At 33.3% G+C, this 24,101-nt stretch overlaps 1 protein-coding gene across 3 annotated transcripts in view; it reads left to right on the forward strand.

Annotated features, from left to right (window-relative positions):
- LOC101900564 (bone morphogenetic protein receptor type-1B) overlaps positions 1-24,101 on the forward strand; it is a 472,784-nt gene that overhangs the window by 322,643 nt on the left and 126,040 nt on the right. For 2 of the 3 annotated variants that reach the window (XM_059125601.1, XM_059125602.1), the window contains exon 2: positions 7,307-9,385. The exons of the other annotated variant lie outside the window; for it this stretch is intronic. In XM_059125601.1, coding sequence (XP_058981584.1) covers positions 9,352-9,385 — 34 coding nt within the window. In that variant the 5' untranslated portion in view covers positions 7,307-9,351. The remainder of the gene's footprint in view (positions 1-7,306; positions 9,386-24,101) is intronic. 3 annotated transcript variants of the gene reach the window in all.

Below are 24,101 nucleotides of genomic sequence, written 5' to 3' on the forward strand. Positions count from 1 at the left end.
AAAAATTGTGTTTACTTGGTTAAAAAAAAAAGTATAACAATAACAACAATACCAGAATGTGATATAGAGAAATAAAATACAGAAAAAAAATAAATTACGATATGGAAAAAAGATTACAACAAAATGAATTTAAATACTGCCGGTTGAAATTGTTTTACAAAAAAAAAAAAAAATAAATAAATAAATAAAAATAAAATAAATAAAGAAAAAAACAACAACACTAAAAATAGTAGAAATAATATTAAGAATAATCACCGTTATTACCTATTCCTAAAACGTTTAGTTCGAGATACATTTAAGCAAATGTATCTGGCCGTTGTAAAGATACCTACATGTGTTTCTGGTTAACTTTGTGGAAAAATCTCACTTACAAAACAACGAAAGAAGAGAAGAAAAAAAAAACAGAAAAATGAAAAAACGGAAAAACAACAAAAAAAAATAATAACAAAATAGTTGAATTAAACAACAGCAACAAAAAAGAAAATAAAAATAATATTCTTCTGCCCATGGAAAATAAATAAAACTGTGTGTGTGTGTGTTTGTGTTCAACTCAACTTTTTTTCCATTATTGAAGAGCATTATTGTTATTGGAAATTTAGCCGAATCAACAACAAAAAACGAAAAAAAAAATACCCAAAATATTTATTGTGTACTAAATGTTGGGTTGTGTTCCCTGACAGTCAGCTAGTCAGCCCGCCAGCCAGCCCTACAAACATAAATTCATGCGTAGATAGCTGGCCCGACAATAGTCGTCGAAACGTGTGTCGTCGTCGTCGTCGGCGGCGTTGTTGTTATAGCTAAAAATATCGAAAATATTTTTTTTCAAAGACGTTTCAATAAAAAAAGCAAAACAAAAAAATACCGCCACCGCCAGCAACAAAAATACACTACAATTTTTGAGAGTTGTTACAACAACAAGAACAAAAATAATAAGCATGTGAAAATAACCCCAACAACAACAACAACCGCCAGAAATCAATGCTCATTATCAACACCGTCCATGTCCAATTGCCGCCCCGCCATAACCAACAACGCGTCGCCGACATCACCATATTCCGGATAGGCATTGAATTTTATCAATGGAATTTGGTGGAGATTTTTGTGGATATATTTTTTTTCTGTCAAATTTTTAATGTTTGGATTTTTTTTTGAAATGTCTCGAAAAAAAATTGGATTTATGCGGCCCACATTAGAGGCTGAAAAATGACTTTTTTGGCAAAGTATTTCAGGAATAGTTTTCAAAGAAAAGACTCAGAACCCAGCTTCTGAAACAGTAAGGAATTCCTCTTAGGAACATTTAATTTTTTATCAATGGAATTTGGTGGATACTTGTTTTCTGTCAAATTTTTGATGTTTTGTTTTTTTTTTTGAAATGTCTCGAAAAAATTGGATTTATGAGGCCCACATCAGAGGCTGAAAAAACTAATTTTTTTGACTACGCATATCAGGCATGGTTTTCAGAGAACCTGATATCGGGAAAGACTCAGAACCCAGCCTCTGAAACTTCGGAACATTGAATTTTTTTTATCAATGGAATTTTGTGGAGATTTTTGTGGATATTTTTTGTGTCAAAATTGTGGTGTTTGGATTTTTTTGAAATGTCTCGAAAAAATTGCTTTTATGCGGCCCACACATCAGATGCTGAAAAAATTAGATTTGTGGTCTAAGCATTTCAGGAATAGTTTTCAAAGAATCTGATATCGAAAAAAGACTCAGAATCCAGCCTCTGAAACAATAAGTAATTGGACTAAAGATTATTAAATTTCCAGTGGGGAACTCCATCCCTCCATTAGTTATGAAATACACTTCGCGATATAATGGAAACTATTTGTCAAAACCATCTGGCCCATTTTGAAAATGGTCAAGAAACCTCCACCAGTGCTTTATGAATGTGGGGTGGGGGCAGATTTGCAAACAACAATACTGTTTATCTGGATTTGTTCCGAATGTAGTTTAAATTTTATTTGGAGTTTGTAATGGGTTGTGCCTCCTATGACACAACACGGTCTATATAGGTCCACGTTCTCCGGATTTTAGAAACATTTTTTTTCAAATTTGACATTTAGAGGATTTCTAAATATTTTGGCAGAACATTGTCTATATGGGTCCCTACGAGCCCTCATATAACTGCACCTTCAGATATTCGGTATTGTAAACATTTAGGCCACTTTATTTTTTTATTTATTTTGTTTTGCAATGGCTTATATTTTGTGGTAGACTATTGTCCACGTTTTCCTGTAGCCTCCTCCATATTACGGTACCACCCGATATTCACTATTTTGATGACTATAGCTACATTTTCCCATGGATTTGTCTCAAATCAGATATTTGAAACGAACGAACTCCTGTAGCGGAAAATTGTGTATATCGGTCATATAATGATACCGCTCACTTTTTTTACCCTACGATAGCCTGACTGTGGTACATGGTATTATGTCTTTGTGCATTTTTATACCCTCCACCATAGTATGGAGGGTAGCACCTCCAAATATACAATTTAAAACTCACAAATATTCTGGAACAGCATACAATTCTATGTCGATTTAGCGATGTCCTTCCGTCTGTCCTTCTGTGGAAATCACTCTTGCTTCCGAACGAAATGAAGTAGGTTGATAAAATTGTACTCAAATGTATATTATGTCAGCAGGACTTTTGGTATTGAAAATGGGTCATGTTGGGCCATTTTTGGTATAGCCCCCATATAACGATACCTCCTGATATTCGATATTTTGATGATTTTTGCCATATTTTTTCATGGATTTGTCTAAAAATTGGTATTTGTAGGTCATAATGGGTCCTAGTTCGTGTGGCGAAACATTGTTTGTATAGGTCTTCGCTTTGGTATAGCCCCATGTAATGGAACCTCCCGATATTCGGTATTTTGATGATTTTTGCTACATTTCCATCCACGAATATGTCTAAAAATTGGTAGTTGTGGGCCATAATGGGTTCTAATGTTTCCTTCATCCGAAGGTGGAGGGTATTAAACATAATGCTTTTTTTACTTGTTATTATACGAAAATTAAGATGTAAATTGAAACATAAAATCATTTCAAAGTTCTAAATTGGGAATTCTAAATTAAAGCCGAATTTTTTAAACTTTGAAATACCAAAACCAAAAAACATGGACCTATTTTGAACAAATTGTATTTTTTTTTTTTTTGAAAATTTGATTGCGATCTTCAAGAAGTGGAGGGTACCCTTACATGGGTCATAAGTCAAGACGAAAACCAATATTAAAAAAATGTATGGCGAAGACATTTTTTCAAAAATATTTTTTTTATTAAATATTCATGGGTTCCCAACATGCAATCGGTTTGCAAATTATGCGAAAGTTTGGCCATTTGAGGGATATAATAATCTTTCACAAAAAAAAAAAAGTTATTTAGAATGAGATAAAATGTCAAATTGGGACAAAGCTGGAGTTTATTTCCAATTTATAATTATATTAGAAGATTCATTTTAGGTTATTTGCAATAAAATTAGCTCTTAGCGACTTTTGGCACATAGTGATGCTGACGTCATAATTTCATATGGGATGTGCAATCAACCACCAACCCCCATTTTCAGCTTGACAAACGTTTTTTGTAAAAACCCCCCCAAAATAATCAATACTTAAAGATTTTACTCTCACTTGCCTACCCCCATAAAATTGAACAGTTGGAATTGTAATTACGTTGATGCTTAACTAATTTATCAATTGCACCCTTATTCCTTCCCTCACTTAATTTGGATATTAGCAAAATTGTACGACTACAAGCGGATTTATTGAGAAAAAATTAAATTGTAGGCATCCCTTATAATAATTTCCATTCAAATCGATTGGAAAATATGGTTAAGATATATTGATAATTTTGTTGTAAATTGCGTTTCTACAATATAGGAGCTCAAAATGTCGAAATTTGGCAACATTTTCTGGAAATTATAACCAAAAAGGAAAAAAAACTTAAAATATTACATGGAGACTATTCCTAAAAGTGGGCAATTTATTATGAACGAAATCCAAAGATATCTCTCAAATATCGAAGGTATATCCTAAATTCTGCGAAATATATCTCAAACTATAAAGGTTCTTTGTATATGGTCAAGACTACAATGTTTGGCCTAAGAATCCGAAACTCTTTGGTAGATTTTGACTTGGATTGAAAACGCATAATCTTGCATTTTTAGTAGATGAATTTCGAATGTAATTTTCACAAAAACTATTGTATCTAGATGTATGGTTTATTCTGAGATTTATAGTGAAATTTTGTATAGAATATTTCTTCTTTTAATAACTTTTGTCTAAAATGAAATTTTAAATTGCTTTCAGGTGTCAATTTGAAAAAAGTCCAAAGTAAATTTTTTCAAAAAAAAAAAAATTAGAAAATATTTTTTTTTTTTTTGGAATATATATTTTTTTGGTATACAATGGAAATAGAGTTTTCTTTTCTTTGGTGACTTATAGTAGAATTTGATAAAGAATATTTTTGTCTTTGACGTCATCCTTCTAAAATGATGTTTTGTTCTAGGGTTTTGCACAAACTCACACAAGGTACGGTTTTAATCCAAAAATTGTGTTTTAGCGTTTAGAAAATATTTACAATTTTACGTCTTCTAGAATTTTTTGGTCAATAAATTTGTAGAATATTTTGACTTGCTACGATCCCGGTTAGAGAGAATATTTAACCTTATTTTTTAAAAATTACCAAAAAGACAAAAAAATCAAGCAAATTCATAGGAAAATCCTCGATTATAGTTCAGAAAGGATTTCAAATAAACTATGAAACAAAGTTGCAATTTTAATCCAAAAAAAAAAACCTTATTGATCGGCAGTAATTCCTACGTAAAAGTTTTGGGCTCTTGAGTTGACTTAATTATACCCTACACCACAAGGTGATCAGGGTATTATGTCTTTGTGCATTTGTTTGTAACGGGCAAAAGGAAACGATATAGACCCATAGTTCCTTTTGATGATCTGCATAGAATCACATTCTGAGTCGATTTATGCTTGTCCGTCCGTCAGTCTGTCCATGTATTTTTGTGAACAAAGTACAGTTCGCATTTATTACCCGATCCAAATGTAATTTTGCACAAATCATTTGTTATATCTTCGTCCGATTTGCTTTTATTGTGCACCAAACGTGTAATATCAGCCCGAATAGTATGGAATTTTGCACATACAACCAAATTAGGCCTAAAAATAAGTATGCCAAATTTGATCGAAATCGGATATAACCAGATATAACTATAGCTCCCTTATATATTGTTCATCCGATTTGTTATTTTTGTCCTCCGTAGCCGTAATATACACTCTGTAACAACAATATTTGGGGAAATATATCAAATGCAGGTCAGAAATACATTTGCTAAATTTTATCGAGATCGGCTTAGATTTGGAAATAACTCCCATATATAACATCGTCCGATTTACTTTTTATTGTACACCAAACGTCTAATATTTGCCCAAATGGGATGGAATTTGGCACATACGACCAAATTAAACCTAGAAATACGTATGCCAAATTTGAGCGAAATCGGTTCAGGTATAGCTATAGCTACCATGTATATTGTTCATCCGATTTGTTATTTTTGTCCTCCGCAGCCGTAATATGCACTCAGTAACAACAATATTTAGGGAAAAATATCAAAAATGCAACTCAGAAATACCTTTGCTAAATTTGATCGAGATCGGTTCGGATTTGGATGTATCTCCCATATATAACTTCGTCCGATTTACTTTTTATTGTGCACCAAACGTTTAATATTATAGCTATAGCTCCCATATATACTGTTCATCCGATTTGTTATATTTGTTACTCACAGCCGTAATATGCACTCCCTAACAACGATATTCAGGGAAATATATGAAATACAACTCAGAAATATATTTGCCAAATTTTATCGAGATCGGTTCCGATTTGGATATAGCTCCCATATATATCTTTATCTGATTTCAAATTAATGTTGCACCAAATGGGCAATACACTTCCGAATTTAAAAGATACAAATGCTTCGGCATATTTAGTCCTTTGGACTTTAAATTATAATTATAATCATAGCGTGTATGATGGAATTCTCGCATAAAAACTTTTAATTGTTATGCGGAGCTCTACTAAATTAGCAGAGTGGTGTAGGTTATCATATTGTCGACCCCGCCCGACTTAAAGACCTTTTTTACTGTTTTTTTCTTAGGTTCGAATATGGCTATAATTTTGATTTTAAAACAAAATTCATTTTCTAAATAAAAAATGACTTAAACAAATTTTGTGATCCGCAATAATAACTCTGGGACTCGTTTAAGAAATATATTTCAGAAAATTCACCATTATAATTCTGGATTTCTAAAAAATATTTTTCAAAAATCCAACAACGACAATAATTTTAAAGGAATTTAATAAAATATTCGAAAATATTGATTTGAATTTCTTTTTTATTTTTTAAACAATTTTTTATATTTTATAAATCTGCGATTAGGACTAAATACGTATCCAAAATCCTGATCAAAAAAAAAATGTAGTTAAAAATTTATGAATCTGGATTTAATGTAACGAAATTCCTTAAAAAAAATCCGCTATTATAGCTCTTGGCTTTCTTCGATAATATGATTTAGAAATCCTAGCTTGAACCCATAGATTTGTCATCAGAATTATTCGGACCTATTCTAGTTTCGTAAAAACTCTGGAATTTTTTGAAAAGTTAGGCTGTCAATTTTATATATATTTTTTTATAGACCTCCATATAGGGGCTTTTTTTGGGGTTTTATAAAAATCCGGGAAAAAAATTTTTAATTCCCTATACGCTATGTGGATAGGAATTTTCATTAGCCATCAAATGGTACATTGTCTCTCATTAGCCTTCAAATGGTGTATTAGTAGATCAGGGTCTAACCTTGGTCTTGGACCCGGATTTTCGGTAAAAATTTGTTCCCGGAATAAGGTTACAAATACCTGTTTCTGCAAATAATTTCCAAAAAATCCTAGTTGTTTTTCCTTAGCTAAAGTTAAGCCAAGAACTCTAAAAACAACAAAAGTTGTTGCTAAAATAATTCAAAAAAATGTATTTTAAAGAAATCTCAATCATATATTTCCATGGAGTAGAAGGAGGAGCCACCGACAAAAAAATTACTCGACAAATCAAAACGAAAACAAAATCAAAAAAAAAAAAAAAAAATTGCCGAAAAAAATATTGCAAATATGGCAAAAACATTTATGGCAATATTCAAGTGTTTAAAAGCAAATAAAATAAATTAGCCAAAAAAAAGTAGCAAAAAAAAAATATCTATTTCGTGACAAAAATTAATAACAAATGTTTTTTTTATTCCTAGGCAAATATTGAAGAGAGAAAATTAAAAAAAAAAATAATTAAAAAAAAATCCCATTAAATAAAAAAGAAAAAAGAGAAAAAAATCTGCCACGAAAAAAGAGCGGAAAAATTTCTGTTGTGGAATGGAAAAATAAAAACAAAAAAAAAAATAAACACAAAAGTGCAGCAAAGAAAATAGAAAGAAAATAAACAGAAGAAAGAAAATATCTGTTAAGTGTTGGCATACAAATAATCTGCAAATAATGCAACAACAACAAAAGCAGTAACATAAAACAACTACAACAAACGGCCAAAGAAACCACAAAAACGTTCTAAGCCCTTTTTGTAAAAAACAAAAAAAACACAACAACAATAACACCTATTATTACCCTGCACCGAGGCCCTCATCACCATCATCACTGACAACAAATCACACGAAGCGTAAATGTTAACGTAATACCTGCCGAAACAAAAACAACAACAACAAGTATTAAACTTAGCATTTATTGTGAGTTGTGTTGTGTTTTTTTTTTCTTCTCCAAAAGCATTCAGCAGCGTTGGCTTGGGGTGTTGGCAAACTATTCCAGTGCATCGCAGCCGTAGCCACACAGCTCTCCCCAGTGGATTAAATTTCACCTGATTTTTTTGCCCAGCTTTAAAAACCCTTTGCCGGCAACAATCCCCTCTCCCACCCCCAGGGAATTACGGACTCTGACAAACCTCGTCGCCATCCTCAGCGTCATTGTTGTTGGTGTTGTTGTCGTAAATATCGCCACCTTTCGTCTATAATTATACTCAACGTGATCACGAGCTCACACCAAGTGTAGACCAGGTTCTTTTCCACCACCACCATCAACAACAACAACAATTTCTATAAGAATAAGAGGAAGCATAACAACAATCACATCACTTCCATCGGTTTTTTTTACAAAATCCGCAACAAAAAAACGAAGGGGAACAAACGCTTGGAAAAAAGCTGTGAACTCAAAATTTCAGCATAAATCTGCAGCGAAAACAAAAGAAAGGGAACAAAACAAAGATCCCATAAACCAAAGCTTGATGCCAGCCAGCTAACGAGCAACAACAACAATACTAAGCAAGGAGAACAACAAAAAATTGCAGAAATATCCTCCAGTTTTTTTTTTTTGCCACAAGGATTGTTTTAATATCTAGCCTTTGTGCCGGAGCACAAGACGACCTACAACAACAACGCCACAAAACATTGACGCCAAGAAGGCCATAACTTCTTTCTTTGGTTCGGTCATCTCAAAACACTGAAGCTGTGTGTGCGCCTGCGCACCAAGCATTTACGTTCTTGTTGTTATTGTTATTGAGCCGCCTCTGTCCAGCATTATCATTATCTTCATCGTCATCATCCGCAACGACAGAGAGGAGCGAGCAGCACATTTCTGTTGTGTTTACAATCCCGCAGTAAGGCACAGAAAATCCGGTTTTTCTTAAGACAACCTTAGCCAGGGACTTGGTGAAGGCCCTCCACACATTCACATCTCTCGAAGAGGACAACAAAGATCGTGCAACAATTCGTTGCTGGTTGAGAGAGCCTGTCCCCCAAAGGCTTTACTACATTCTGCCTCCGATTCTTCTGCTCCCCCCCCCGAAAAATGGCTACTTTATTGGCAATTGTTATGATCATGTGGCCCACAAGAATATAGGAACAAAACAAAGAATCAAAACAAAAGACGGAATCAACAGCAAAATATCCTCACAACCTTTCTTGGCGATCATAAGCAAGCAACCAGCCAGCCAGCCTTGCCTGTTGGCCTGAACCCATTTCTTGTTGGCCAACTGATTACTTGGCTGATTGTAGTTGGTGTTGTTGTTTCGAGACACTCACCAAGGCAACCATCCTCCAGCCAAGTCCTCTGCCCTGACTGATCATCACTGGTGTCGCCGCTGCCAACGTTCAAACGTCGACATATTCCTTGGGACACATTCTCCTCATCTTGAATTCAAAGCGTTTCGTTCGTTCGCTTCTTTGCTTCATCGATTGCTGCTGCCACCACTCGTCGTTATTGTTGTTGTTTTACGAATTGAAAACTCGTAGACATGGCGCCGAAATCTAGAAAGAAGAAGGCTCACGGTAAATATAATTATTTTTTTTCTTCCTCCATTTCCATTTCGTTTCGTTTTTTGTTTTTATTTTTTACCCATTTTGTTTTGCTTGACTGTTTTTCAACCTTCATTTCTTGTTATTATTCTAAATACGATGTCGTTTGAGGTCTTTTTTTATTCTCCGAGAAGGAACAAAAAACCATCGATATTTTTAATAATCATAAAAATATCAAATATTTGAAATATTTTAGATGGGAAATCATTATGGAAAGGGCGAAATATTTTCAAAATCATTTTGATTTTGATGACATTTCAAGGAGGACTCAAAGAGGATTTTATGAATTTTCGAACTTCTATGGAGTTCAAAAAAAAAAAAAAAAAAACAATGGATAAATTATTATTCATTAGCGTAGATAATTTATTATCCAGAATTGTGGATAATTTTTTACCAATAAACGTGGATAATATTTTTATCCACAAACGTGGATAATATTTTTATTCACAAATGTGGATAACATATTTATCCACAAACGTGGATAATATATTTATCAACAAAAGTGGACAATATGTTTATCCACAAAAGTGGATAAAATATTTATCCATAAATGGGGATAATATATTTATCCACAAACGTGGATAAAATATTTATCCACAAACGTGGATAATATTTTTATCCACAAATTTGGACAAAATGTATATTCACAAACGCGAATAATATTTTTATCCACAAACGTGGATAATAATTATTATCCGCCAATGTGGATAATATTTTTATCCATAAACGTGGATAATATATTTATCCACAAAAATGGATAATATATTTATCCACAAATGTGGATAATATATTTATCCACGAATGTGGATAATAATTTTTATCCACAAACGTGGATAATATATTTATCCACAAACGTGGATAATATTTTTATCCAAAAACGTGAATAATATTTTTATCCACAAACGTGGATAATATTTTTATCCACAAACGTGGATAGTATTTTTATCCACAAGTGTGGATAAAACATTTATCCACAAACGTGGATAATATTTTTATCCACAAGTGTGGATAAAACATTTATCCACAAACGTGGATAATATTTTTATCCCCAAATGTGGATAAAATTTTTATCCACAAACGTGGATAAAACATTTATCCACAATCGTGGATAAACATTTATCCACAAACGTGGATAATATTTTTATCCACATATGTCGATAATATTTTTATACACAAACATGGATAAAATTTTTATCCACCAATATGGATAAAAATTATTATCCACAAACGTGATAATATTTTTATCCACAAACGTGGATAATATTTTTATCCTCAAACGTAGATTAAATTTTATAACCGCAAACGTGGATAAGATTTTTTATCCACAAACGTGGATAATATTTTTATCCACAAACGTGGATAATATTTTTATTCACAAACGTGGATAATATATTTATCCACAAAAATGGATAATATATTTATCCACAAATGTGGATAATATATTTATCCACGAATGTGGATAATAATTTTTATCCACAAACGTGGATAATATATTTATCCAGAAACGTGGATAATATTTTTATCCAAAAACGTGAGTAATATTTTTATCCACAAACGTGGATAATATTTTTATCTACAACGAGAATAATAATTTTGTCCACAAACGTGGATAATATTTTTATCTACAACGAGAATAATAATTTTGTCCACAAACGTGGATAATATTTTTATCCACAAACGTGGATAACATATTTAATATTTTTATCCACGTTTGTGGAAACATGGATAATATTTTTGTACACAAACATGGATAATATTTTTATCCACAAACGTGGATAATATTTTTATCCACAAACGTGGATAATATTTTTATCCACAAACGTGGATAATATTTTTATCCACAAACGTGGATAATATTTTTATCCACAAACGTGGATAACATTTTTATCCACAAACGTGGATAATATTTTTATCCACAAACGTGGATAACATTTTTATCCACAAACGTGGATAATATTTTTATCCACAAACGTGGATAACATTTTCATCCACAAACGTGGATAATATTTTATCCACAAACGTGGATAACATTTTTATCCACAAACGTGGATAATATTTTTATCCACAAACGTGGATAACATTTTCATCCACAAACGTGGATAATATTTTTATCCACAAACGTGGATAAAACATTTATCCACAAACGTGGATAATATTTTTATCCACAAACGTGGATATTTTTATAAACAAACGTTTATAAATTATTTATCCACAAACGCGTTGATAAAATATTTATCCACAAACGTGGATAAAACATTTATCCACAAACGTGGATAAACATTTATCTACAAACGTGGATAATATTTTTATCCACAAACGTGGATAAAATATTTATCCACAAATGGGGATAATATTTTTATCTACAAACGTGGATAATATTTTTATCCACAAACGTGGATAATATTTTTATCCACAAACGTGGATAATATTTTTATCCACAAACGTGGATAATATATTTAACCACAAACGTGGATAATATATTTATCCACAAACGTGGATAATAATTATTATCCACAAACGTGGATAATAATTATTATCCCCAAATGTGGATAATATTTTTATCCACAAACGTGGATAATATCCGCAAATGTGGATAAAATATGTATCCACAAATGTGAATAATAATTTTTATTCGCCAATGTGGATAAAATATTTATCCACAAAAGTGGATAAAATTTTTATCCACAAAAGTGAATAAAATTTTTATCCACAAACGTGGATAATATTTCTATCCACAAACGTGGATAATATTTCTATCCACAAACGTGAATAATTTAATTATCCACAAACGTGGATAAAATATTTATCCACAAACGTGGATAAGATGTTTATCCACAAACATGGATAATATTTTAATCCATAAATGCGTTGATAACATTTTTATCCACAAAAGTGTAAAATATTTTTATCCGCAAACGTTGATTAGATTTATCCACGTTTGTGGAAACATTTATAATTTTTTAACCACAAACGTTTATAATATATTTTATCCATAAACGTGGATAATATTTGTTATCCACAAACGTGGATAATATTTTTATCCACAAACGTGGATAACAGTTTTATCCACAAACGTGGACAATATTTTTATCCACAAACGTGGATAATATTTTTATCCACAAACGTGGATAATATTTTTATCCACAAACGTGGATAATATTTTTATCCGCAAACGCGGATAAAAATTTTTATCCACAAAAGTAGTACTTTTATCCACAAACGTGGATAATATTTTTATCCACAAACGTGGATAATATTTTTATCCGCAAACGCGGATAAAAATTTTTATCCACAAAAGTAGTACTTTTATCCACAAACGTGGATAATATTTTTATCCACACACGTGGATAATATTTTTATCCACAAACGTGGATAATATTTTTATCCACACACGTGGATAATATTTTTATCCACAAACGTATATAATATTATTTTATCCACAAACGTGTATAATATTATTTTATCCACAAACGTGGATAATATTATTTTATCCACAAACGTGGATAATATTATTTTATCCACAAATGTGGATAATAGTTTTATCCACAAATGTGGATAATATTTTTTATCCACAAACGTGGATAATATTTTTATCCACAAACGTGGATAATATTTTTATCCACAAACGTGGATAAAACATTTTTTAAGCATAATTCGAAAAAAGGACCAAAAAGGCCCATTGTGCGACTCGCTTGAGGTTTAAAATGTTTAAACAAAGTAATCCTCGTATTTTTAACTGCAATATTGGCCCGGACACTAGATATCTAAAATCGACGGATTCCAAGGAATCCTTAACTTAAAATTTCAAAAAATGTGGAAGAGGAGTGGATCTTTAATTTTGTCGCACAGTGTAATATTTCATCGATAAATGTCGAAATAACAGAATATATTTATGCTCTCTCATATATAATTTTTCACATTCTCCTTCTGGCGATAATTTCTAATCTCCAGTGAAGAAGTGATGGAAAAACCTTTTTTCCCAGTCCTTGATGAATTATCCACAACCATGGATAATTTACCGGAAATAAGTTACATACATCCTACAATCCTGTCTTCTCACAACAAGAACGACTATTTTTATGCCACAACTTTCCCAACGACCACCCTTGAAAATTGGTATTACAACAATAACAGCAGCAACAACAACATTAACAATTGTAATGTGTAGAATTTGTAACATGAGTTGCATACAAATCACAAATGCGGAATAAGCAAAAAAAAAACAACAACAACAAAAGAAAAGAAGAGAAACAAACAACAGCAAATTCTTTGAACACCACACGAATTAGATCGATGGATGGTTGAATGGATGTTTAGGAGTTCTTGTTAAGGAGCCATTTTTCTGGCATTTCCATAAATGGGAAGAGGAAACAACATAGAAGAGGACCTTAAAGGGAGTCAAGAAATTATATGGGAAAAATAAAAGTCAGGAGTAGAGAGAGATTATTTTTATATAAATAAAAGTTCGATGTTGGAGAAATAGTTCGGAAATCTAAAGTTCTAAGCGAGACCCTAATTTTATTATATTTTTCCGATTTTGATACCCTACACCACAAGGTGGTCAGGGTATTATGTCTTTGTGCATTTGTTTGTAACAGGCAAAAGGAAACGAGATAGACCCATAGTTCCTTTTGATGGTCTGCATAGAATCACATTCTGAGTCGATTTATGCATGTCCCTCCGTCCGTCTGTCCATGTATTTTTGTGAAAAAAAGCAGGTCGCATTTATTATCCGATTGAGATGAAATTTTCCAAACAACATTTGTTTGGCCCAAGGACTAAGCCTATTGAAATTGGAGATAATCGCTCAAAATTTAGATATAGCTCCCATATATATCTTCGTCCGATTTGCCTTTTATTGTGCACCAAAGGTGTAATATAAGCCCTAATAGTATGGGATTTTGCACATACAACCAAATTAGGCCTGAAAATAAGTATGCCAAATTTGATCGAAATCGGTTCAGATATAGCTATAGCTCCCATATATAGTGTTCATCCGATTTGTTATTTTTTGCCCTCCGCAGCCGTAATATGCACTCTGTAGCAACAATATTTGGGGAAATTTATCAGATACAGCTCAGAAATACACTTGCTAAATTCTATCGAGATCGGTTCAGATTTGGATATATCTTCCATATATAACTTCGTCCGATTTACCTTTAATTGTGCACCAAACGTCTAATATTTGTCCAAAAGGGATGGAATTTGGCACTTATGACCGAATTGAGTCTAGAAGCTAGTATGCCAAATTTCGTGAAGATCGGTTCAGATATAGCTATAGCTCCCATACATACTGTTCATCCGATTTGTTATATTTGTTACCCACAGCCGTAATATGCACTCCGTAACAACGATATTCAGGGAAATATACCAAATACAGCTCAGAAATATCTTTGCCAAATTTTATCCAGATTGGTTCCGATTTGGATTAATTGAGCACCAAATGGGCAACACAAGTCCGAATTTAAAAGATACAAATGCTTCGCATATTTAGTCCTTTGAACTTTAAATTATAATTATTATCATAGCGTGTATGATGGGATTCTCCCATAAAAACTTTTAATTGTTATGCGGAGCTCTACTAAATTAGCAAAGTGGTGTAGGGTATCATAAAGTCGGCCCCTGGTTTTTTTCTTGCATTATCCCAAAATATCATTTCAATTAAGATTAAAATCAGTTTTTTACGCCTCTGTTTCATATTCATATTCTCAACAAAAAAAGAAGTCTTAAGCTTCTATCCATTTTTTATTTTGCCGTAAATCTCCCTTTCCTTCATCACATTGATATTCCAAGAAAACAAAAAGGTGTTTCAAATTCAATTCAAACCGAGGTAAATTGCATACGAAATTATTTCCAGACATCAGAATGGATTCCCAAAAAAAAAATTGAAAGAGAGAAAACAAAAACAACAACTCCTCTTTAAAACCCCAAATAAACACCAAGCCAACAACTCGTTGAGGGGATTTTGTCAGCCGGCATTTCCAAATCTTATGACCAGCATAACGAATAGAAATGAATTTTTATATATTCTCTTTATCGCTCCCCTTCCCTCTCCCCTTTCTTAAACGTTGATTTGATTCGGTTTACCATTAAAACTGTGTTTGCATTTCAAATTCAGTTTCATTTCGGATGATTGTATTTTTTGTTATACGCTTCAATTTCAGATTTCATCAGTTCCGTGGAGATTTGAAAAAGACCTGAAATGGGTGTAGTTTTATATTTTTTTCCTTGAGAAACACCCTCTTGGAAATGGATCTTATTTAGAGAGAAATGTATCGATTTCGGGGAAGCATCGTTTTTCTAAAACTAAATATTACCCTATTAACGTTGGGCGCCATTTTTGAATTCATCGCCATATCAGCTTCAGGGAAAGGTATGATTCTCTCAACAATGTTACCAGTATTTTTAGTAATATTTACTGGGCTCATGAGATTCTGCGATCAATGTATCTATTGTAGACAGGAGAAGTTCTTCCATAATAATTTATACAGCTTGGGCGCCACTTTTAATTTGAATGGAAATTAAATCTTAAAATTGTAAACATTTTCAATGTTTTTTTTTTTTTAGTACAGTGAAAAAAAGTCCGCAAGTATTATAACGCTATATCCAAATTTCCGTTGTCGGTACCAAAAAATCTCAACTCATTTCTACTTCTAACTAGAGCCCGTCAGGCTGTAGCCATTTATATAAGCATTTTAATTTTACTAATTTTTTGTCGGTAACTCAGATTTTAAATCTTAAAAAAGTAAGCACTTCCAACGATTTTTAGTACAGTGAATAAAAGTCCGCAACCATATTATGACCATATGGCCCATTCACCTTTTTTATACCCTTCACCACATTTTAGACCCCATCCGTCTATCCGTCTGTGGAAAACACTCTAGCTTTCGAACGAAATGAAGTAGGTTGATAAAATTTTACACAAATGTGTATTATGTCTGCAGGACTTTTGGTATTGAAAATGGTCCATGTAGGTCCACGTCTTCGTATAGCCCCCATATAACGGTACCTCCCGATATTCGGTATCTTGATAATTTTAGCGACATTATTCGCCGGAATTGTTTCAAATTTGGCGTTTGAAGTTCGTAATGGATTGTACAACCTAAGACAGAAAATTGTCTGTGCAGGTCTACATCTTCGTATAGCCCCCAAATAACGGTACCTCCCGATATTCAGTATTTTGATGATTTTGGCGACATTATTTTCAGGATTTATTTCAAATTTCGTATTTGAAGTTCGTAATGTGTACTACAGCCTAAGACAGAAAATTGTCTGTGCAGGTCCACGTCTTCGTATAGCCCCCATATAACGGTACCTCCCGATATTCGGTATTTTGATTATTTTAGCGGCACAACTCACCGGATTTTTTCAAATTTGGTATTTGAAGTTCGTGATGGGTACTACAGTCTATGACAGAAAATTGCCTGTGCAGGTCCACGTCTTCGTATAGCGACCATATAACGGTACCTCCCTTTATTCGGAACTTTGGTGATTTTAGCTACATTATTCAGCGATTTTTTTTCAAGTTTCGTATTTGAATATTGTAATGGGCTATGGCAAAAGTTGCCTATGCAGGTCTACGTCGTCGTATAGACCTTAATATAATGGCTAAATTTGGTATTTTTAAGATTTTAACAGAATTTTTAACCAACTTATTTTTTTGAAAATTGCCAAGTTCGTTCCATATGGTGGAGGGTCTTCAAAGATCGGTCCGGCCGAATATACAGCTATTTTAATTACCAAAAAATCTCAACCTAGTTCCCCATCTAACTAGTATCACAACTAGTGCCATGTAGACTGTGGCCATTCTGGGGTTTTTTGAGTTTTTCTTTAAAGGGTTGTCAATACCAAACACATCACTAATGGCAGTTTAAATAAACAATTAATGGCAAGAACTTAAAAAACAATTAAAGAATAATGAAATTTAATATGGTCATACGATACGCCGAAGAAGGAAAAAAATAACAAAAAAAGGAAATAGAGGTGGTAACCTAAGAATAAAGGAAAAAAATAAATCGGTGAAATGTGCTAGAGGGAGTATATGGGTGTAAATTTTATAGATGAAACTTTTCAAATATTTTTAAATTTTTAAAAAAGAAAAAAAACGTAAATAAAGTCTGCAGAATCGGATAAAATTCCACCAGTGAACGAGCATCTGTTCAAGGACCTAATAATGTGAAAAATACATAAAATTATAATTAAAATAATATATATATATATATATATATATATATATATATATATATATATATATAATTTGAACATCTAGAATTATTGGCACAGAAAATGGATCATATCGGTTCACTTTTTTTTTATAACCTCCTGTTCGCCGTATATTTCCCTAAAGAAGGGATGACATAAAAATATTCCCAATTTTATGAAACGACCAGGAAAACATTTGCCAGTCTCTTGTCCTTATCAAGCTGAATCTAACGTTCCTTTTCTGCGATGACAGGTTTATGTTCATGGTATAAAATCCTTATCGAATTCTCCAAATCTCCTCAAAAAAACTCCTGAAGAAAAAAATATCTTTTCATCCACAGAATTTCAATGAGGTCAACTACAGGCATTTGTTATGCCAATGATTTCAGTGCCACTTCTCTCAGGGGTTTCTCTTTTCAGTATTCATCTCACGGTGGTTAACAATGTAACACCTGAATTTAGAATGCAGAACAAAAACCTATTATCTATATTAACAAGTTTCACAAAAATCAGAAAAAAAACACAGAAGAAAGAACTCATGCAGACAATTTCGAACAAAAACGAAAAGAGGCCTACTAAGAATAGCGCATAACAAATTCAAGACCATTGACGAATTGGCTGACTACCTGGCTGCGTATTTTGGGCAAAGGGACAGGACAACACATGACGTTCGCTGCATGACGGACGGTACACAAATTTCGAAATTGACATTAGGTGACATGAAAAAAGGAAACAAGTGAAAATAATGTAACAATATGGAAGAATTGAGAGAAATCCCGCCATGGAAAAACACAAGAGAACATTTTGGAAATTGGAGAAAATAATGTATTTTTTTTTCAACATGTGTTCGACATAGAAAGGCGAGTAGAGAGGAAGAGAGTGAGAACCAGATGGACATTTGAGCATATTTTCGCTTTATTTTTGGGGGAACATTTTGAAAGCGAATGGTGTTAACGAATATCGAATGGGTTAACGTTTTGGTTATTCGAAACTTTGACCCTTTTGTGGGGGAGGTACCAGAAGGAATGGTCCGATCTCTACCATCTTTATAACAGCTCTTGTGTTGATGGAAATACTGAGATATGCCAAGTCTGAATGAAATCGGATAGTAATTTGGCGTTTTATGAGCTTCATGAATATTCAAAATTTTGACCCTTTGTGGGGGTGGTACCAGAAGGAGTGGACTAATATATTCCATCTTTACAGCAGATCTGGTGTTAGTAGAAATATTGAGATGTGTTCAATTTGAAGAGAACCGGATGCTTATTTCGGATTTTATGATCGTTTTGGTTATTCAAAATTTTGACCCTTTGTGGGGGAGGTACCAGACGGAATAGTCCGATCTCTACGAACTTTATGACATATATTGTGTTGAGGGAAATATTGAGATATACCAAGTCTGAATGGATTCGGATATTAATTTCGCGTTTTATGAGCATCATTAACATTCAAAATTTTGACCCCTTGTGGGGGAGGTACCAGAAGGAATGGTCCGATCTCTACCATCTTTATAAAAGATCTTGTGTTGATGTAAATATTGAGATATACCAAATCTGATTAGAATCGGACTCTCCCATAAATTTTTAGAAGAGTTATAATTATTTCAAATTTTGACCCTATGTGGGGCAGGTACTTGATGGAGTGGAGTGTTGTCCATTTTCGCACCTGTCCTAAAACTGATGCAAACATTAGGATTTGCAAAGTTGGAAGTAAAATCGGATTATTCCCTCTCTGTGCAGAAAAATCATTTTTTTTGTAAATTTCGACCTTTTATGGGGGGGAGGTACCAGAAGGAGTGGGCCGATATTGCCCATCTCCGAACGTGATCTAAGTTGGATAATGATATTATGATGTACCAAGTTTGGATCAAATCGGATACACTTTTCGTGGGCACCAGCCAGCAAGACAGACGAAACGGATTTGGTTCAAATAGACCTAGGGCCTAAAACCGTTATTTGCGATGAGGCCCGTTTTGATCGTATCAAATGATATATACCCTCTTTAGCCATATGGTTGAGGGTATAATGAATCGTTATTAGAGCCAATGCATCCATGAAAAAAATCTATTTAGGCCACTCTACTGTGATTCAAAATCGTATTTTCCAGGTAAAAATTCGGTACCCCCTTGAGCGTATTTTTATTTTTTGTTGATTCCTTAAGTACCTGCTATACCTAAAATGGGGCCAATGTAGTGCATATTTAAAAGCAATTACCACATTTTTTTGAGTTTCATGATTTCCATAAAATTACGTGCCCTTAACAATGATTTCGAAGAACGGACGGATGGATAATTCGACTGACGGTCAGACCGAATAATAGATGGACTGTGGACCTATCGACGAAAGTAACTTTATTTACTTTGAATTTTATGTCGATTATATATATTCTTAAGTCCTTATGAGGCCTCTGAGAAATATTTTCCTATCCCTCGCCCTCTACTTTCGTTTAAAGGGGGTGGTATTAAAATTTAAATTAAAAGAATATTTTTTTGTAAAATTTTTCAGCTGTCCTCAAATCCATTTTTTTTCTCAAAATAACCCCAAATTCCCCAACAATGGTCCATAAAAAACACCTAATTATATTTTTCGTTTTTTTTTTCAAATTCAAATTTTTATTTGATTTAAAATAAAATCGAACAAAAAAAATCTCCCAGCTAAGGTGTGTGCATTAATAATATTCGAAATAATTCGCCACAGGCAGTCCTTTTGATGTTTATGCCATGCCATGCCATGTGTTTGGGCTAAGACAATTTCCAAAAAGAAACAAAAAATTTCGAACCATTCCCCTCCAAAAAAAAAAAAAAGAAAAAAACACTTCATTGCCAAAGGAATTATCCACGGCTCAAAAATTTGAAACAAAGGGGAGAGCAAAAAAAATCCGAATTCAAACACCTTTTTTTGAACAAAAACTACAAAAATAAATACCTTTATAGATTTGTTTGGGGCTCGAATATTGTGTGTGATTGGTGGGCCATGTTCTGTTGTTTATTGGGCCAATATTTTAAATTAGAAACACTTTTGGATTTTTTTCTCATTTTTTTTTTTCAAAATACACAAAAACCGGCTTGTGTGTGCTATGTACCCCCCAAAAAAAGTGCAAAACACAAAACCAAAAAAAAAAAAAGGTTTAACAGCCAGCCAGCCACCTCCACCTTGGTAGTCACGATTTCTCAAAAAAAGACTTAGCCAAAAATACCAAAAAAACGACTCACAGCTGGATATCATCTGGGTTCGTCTTTTGGGGTTTTTTGTTGTATTTTTTAACCTTTTTTTAAATTTTTCAATTTGTTGTTGTTGTCGAATCTGTTCCAGTTGTTATTGTTTCTTCTTGGCTTGGCTGGCCATTCAGGAAATACAGATCAAAGGTGTTTGAGCTACATATGTCAGTTTGGTTTTGAAATGGAGAGAGAGAGGGGGGGCCACAGAGCTTTAACAAATTGCGTAATCTCTAGATGGGGGAGGGGGTATTTTTCGAATCCAAAATAACACCAAATCACAAATCTTAAATGCAAACTTAATTTGTTTTATTTTTTTTTTGATTTTTTAGAATCTTGCGGATTGAAATCAACATGATTTATATGTTTTTTTCTGGTACTGTGTATGTTTGTGTGTGTGCGCCGAATTTGAAGAGGGAGTTCCAAATCTGAATCATTTAAATTAAATTTAAATGTGATTTATTTTTTTTATGATTAAAAATTAAATGGCCAAAAAATGTTTGCTTGAATTCTTGGGAATTATTTGTCAATTGATATGAATGTGAGAAGGAGGAGGAGGACCTCCCATAAAAATAAATTTGAAGGAAGGATTTTTTTTAATTCAGAATGGAAAAAATGTCTAATTGAGAAGAACAAAAAATTAAAAAAATCGTTTCAGACAGATGTATAGCTCCAGCCTTGACTTATGATTATTCAAATTGTCCACCCTCCATGGTTTAGGTTCCGAAGCAGTTGGCCAATATTGACCAATTCGTATTTGACCTAAGACATGATAAAAATATTACAGCGTGCCAGATTTGGACTTTCTATACTTTATGTGAAATATGTGCATTTTTTTGGAAAATGTGAAAATATGCGTGAGGTAGGAGATATAGCAGATCGAAGTATTCCATTTTCATACTTCATCTAATACAGATAAAAATATTGGTTTTGGCAAAATCATAAGAAAATCGCATATTTATATCTAATTTTAGGCGAAATCATAAATTCCGATAAATTCAGATTTCTGTTTAAGAGAAACATTTAGACATTGCAAGTTGTAAAGAACCGCCGACTTGTTTCGCAAGTTATGACAGATGAAGGTATTGGAAATTGTGAACCTTTGTGGGTGAGGTACCAGAAGGGGGTTGGTAGATATCTATCATCTTCACGACAGATCTTGTGTTAGCAAAAATTTTTGGATTTATGAAATTTGAAGAGAGTTGGATGCTTATTTGGCTTTTTTTGAGCGTTTTGTTTTTCCAAATCTTGAACCCTATGTGGGAGAGGTATCAGAAGAAATGGCCCGATCTCTCCCATATTTATAACAGATCTTGTATTGATGGAATTATTGATATGTACCAAGTCTGAATGGAATCGGATGGTAATTTCGCGTTTAATGAGGTTTATGAATATTTAAAATTTTGACTCTTTTGTGGGGGAGGTTACAGAAGAAGTGGAACGATATATCCCATCTTTACAGAAGATCTTGTATTAGTAGAAATAATGGGATGTTTGAAATAGGAAGAGAACCGGGTTCTTATTTCGGATTTTATAATCGTTTTGGTTATTCACAACTTTGACCCTCTGTGGGGGAGGTACCGGAGGAAATGGTCCAATCTCTACCATCTTTATGAGAGATTTTGTGTTGATGGAAATTCTGAATAGAATTGGATGCTAATTTCGTGTTTTATGAGCTTCATAGATATTCAAAATTTTGACAATTTGTGGGGGAGCTACCGGAAGGAGTGGACCGATATATCCCATCTTCACGAGAGATCTTTTGTTAGTGGAAATAATGGAATGTTTGACATATAAAGATAACCGGATGCTTATTTCGGACTTTATAATTGTTTTGTTTATTCAAAACTTTGACCCTCTGTGGGGGAGGTACCGGAAGAAATGGTCCAAGCTCTACCATCTTTATAACAGATCTTGTGTTGATGGAAATATTGAGATGTGCCAAGTCTGAATAGAATCGGATGTTAATTTCGTGTCTTAGGAGTTTCATGGATATTCAAAATGTTGACACTTTGTGGGGTAGGTACCAGAAGCAGTCGCCCAATATATCCCATCTTCACAGCAGATCTTGTAATAGTAGCAATAATTGGATGTGAGAAATATGAAGAGAACCGGACGCTTATTTCGGATTTTATAATCGTTTTGGTTATTCAAAACATTGACCCTCTGTGGGGGAGGTACCGGAATAAATGGTCCGATCTCTACCATTTTTTGTAACAGAGGTTGGGTGGATGGAAATATTGTGATGTACCAAGTCTGAATGGAATCGAAAATTTATTTCGCATATTTAAGCTCTAAGGGTATTCAGAATTTTTACCCTTTGTGGGGGAGGTTCCAGACGGAGTGGGCCAATATGTCCTTTCTACACAGCAGATCTTGTGTTAGTAGAAATAATGGAATGCGTGAAATATTAAGGGAATCGAATGCTTATTTCGGATTTTATAATTGTTTTGTTTATTCAAAACTTTGCTCCTTTGTGTGGGAGGTACCAGGAGAAATGATCCAATCTCTATCATCTTTATAAGGGATCTTGTGATGATGCAAATATTAGGATGTACCAAGTCTGAATGTTATCGGATGCTAATTTCGCGTTTTATAAGATTCATGGATATTCAAAATGTTGACCCTTTGGGGTGGAGGTACCAGAAGGAGTGGACCGATATATCCCATCTTCACAGCAGATCTTGTAATAGTAGAAATAATTGGATGTGAGAAATATGAAGAGAACCGGAAGCTTTTTTCGGATTTTATGGTCGTATAGTTTATTCAAAACTTTGACCCTCTGTGGGGGAGGTACCAGAAGGAATGGTACGATCTCTACCATTTTTATAACAGATGTTGGGTTGATGCAAATATTGAGATGTACCAAGTCTGAATGGAATTGATTGTTAATTTCGCGTTTCATGAAGTTCATGGATATTCAAAATGTTGACACTTTTTGGGGGAGCTACCAGAAGGAGTTGTCCGATATATTATATCTTCACACCAGACCTTGGGTTAATAAAAATATTGTGATCTGTGTAATTTGAAGAGAACCGGATGCTCATTTCGGATTCTATAATTTTTTGGTTTATTCAAAACTTTGACCCTCTGTGGGGGAGGTACCGGGAGAAATGGTCCGATCTCTACCATTTTTATAAAAGATGTTGGATTGATGGAAATATTAAGATGTACGAAGTCTGAATGGAATCGAAAATTAATTTAATTATTATTTGAGCTCTAAGGGTATTCAGAATTTTTACCCTTTATGGGTGAGGTTCCAGAAGAAGTGGG

Source organism: Musca domestica, unplaced genomic scaffold (assembly GCF_030504385.1).
Source record: "Musca domestica strain aabys unplaced genomic scaffold, Musca_domestica.polishedcontigs.V.1.1 34, whole genome shotgun sequence".
Taxonomy (NCBI): Eukaryota; Metazoa; Arthropoda; class Insecta; order Diptera; family Muscidae; genus Musca; species Musca domestica.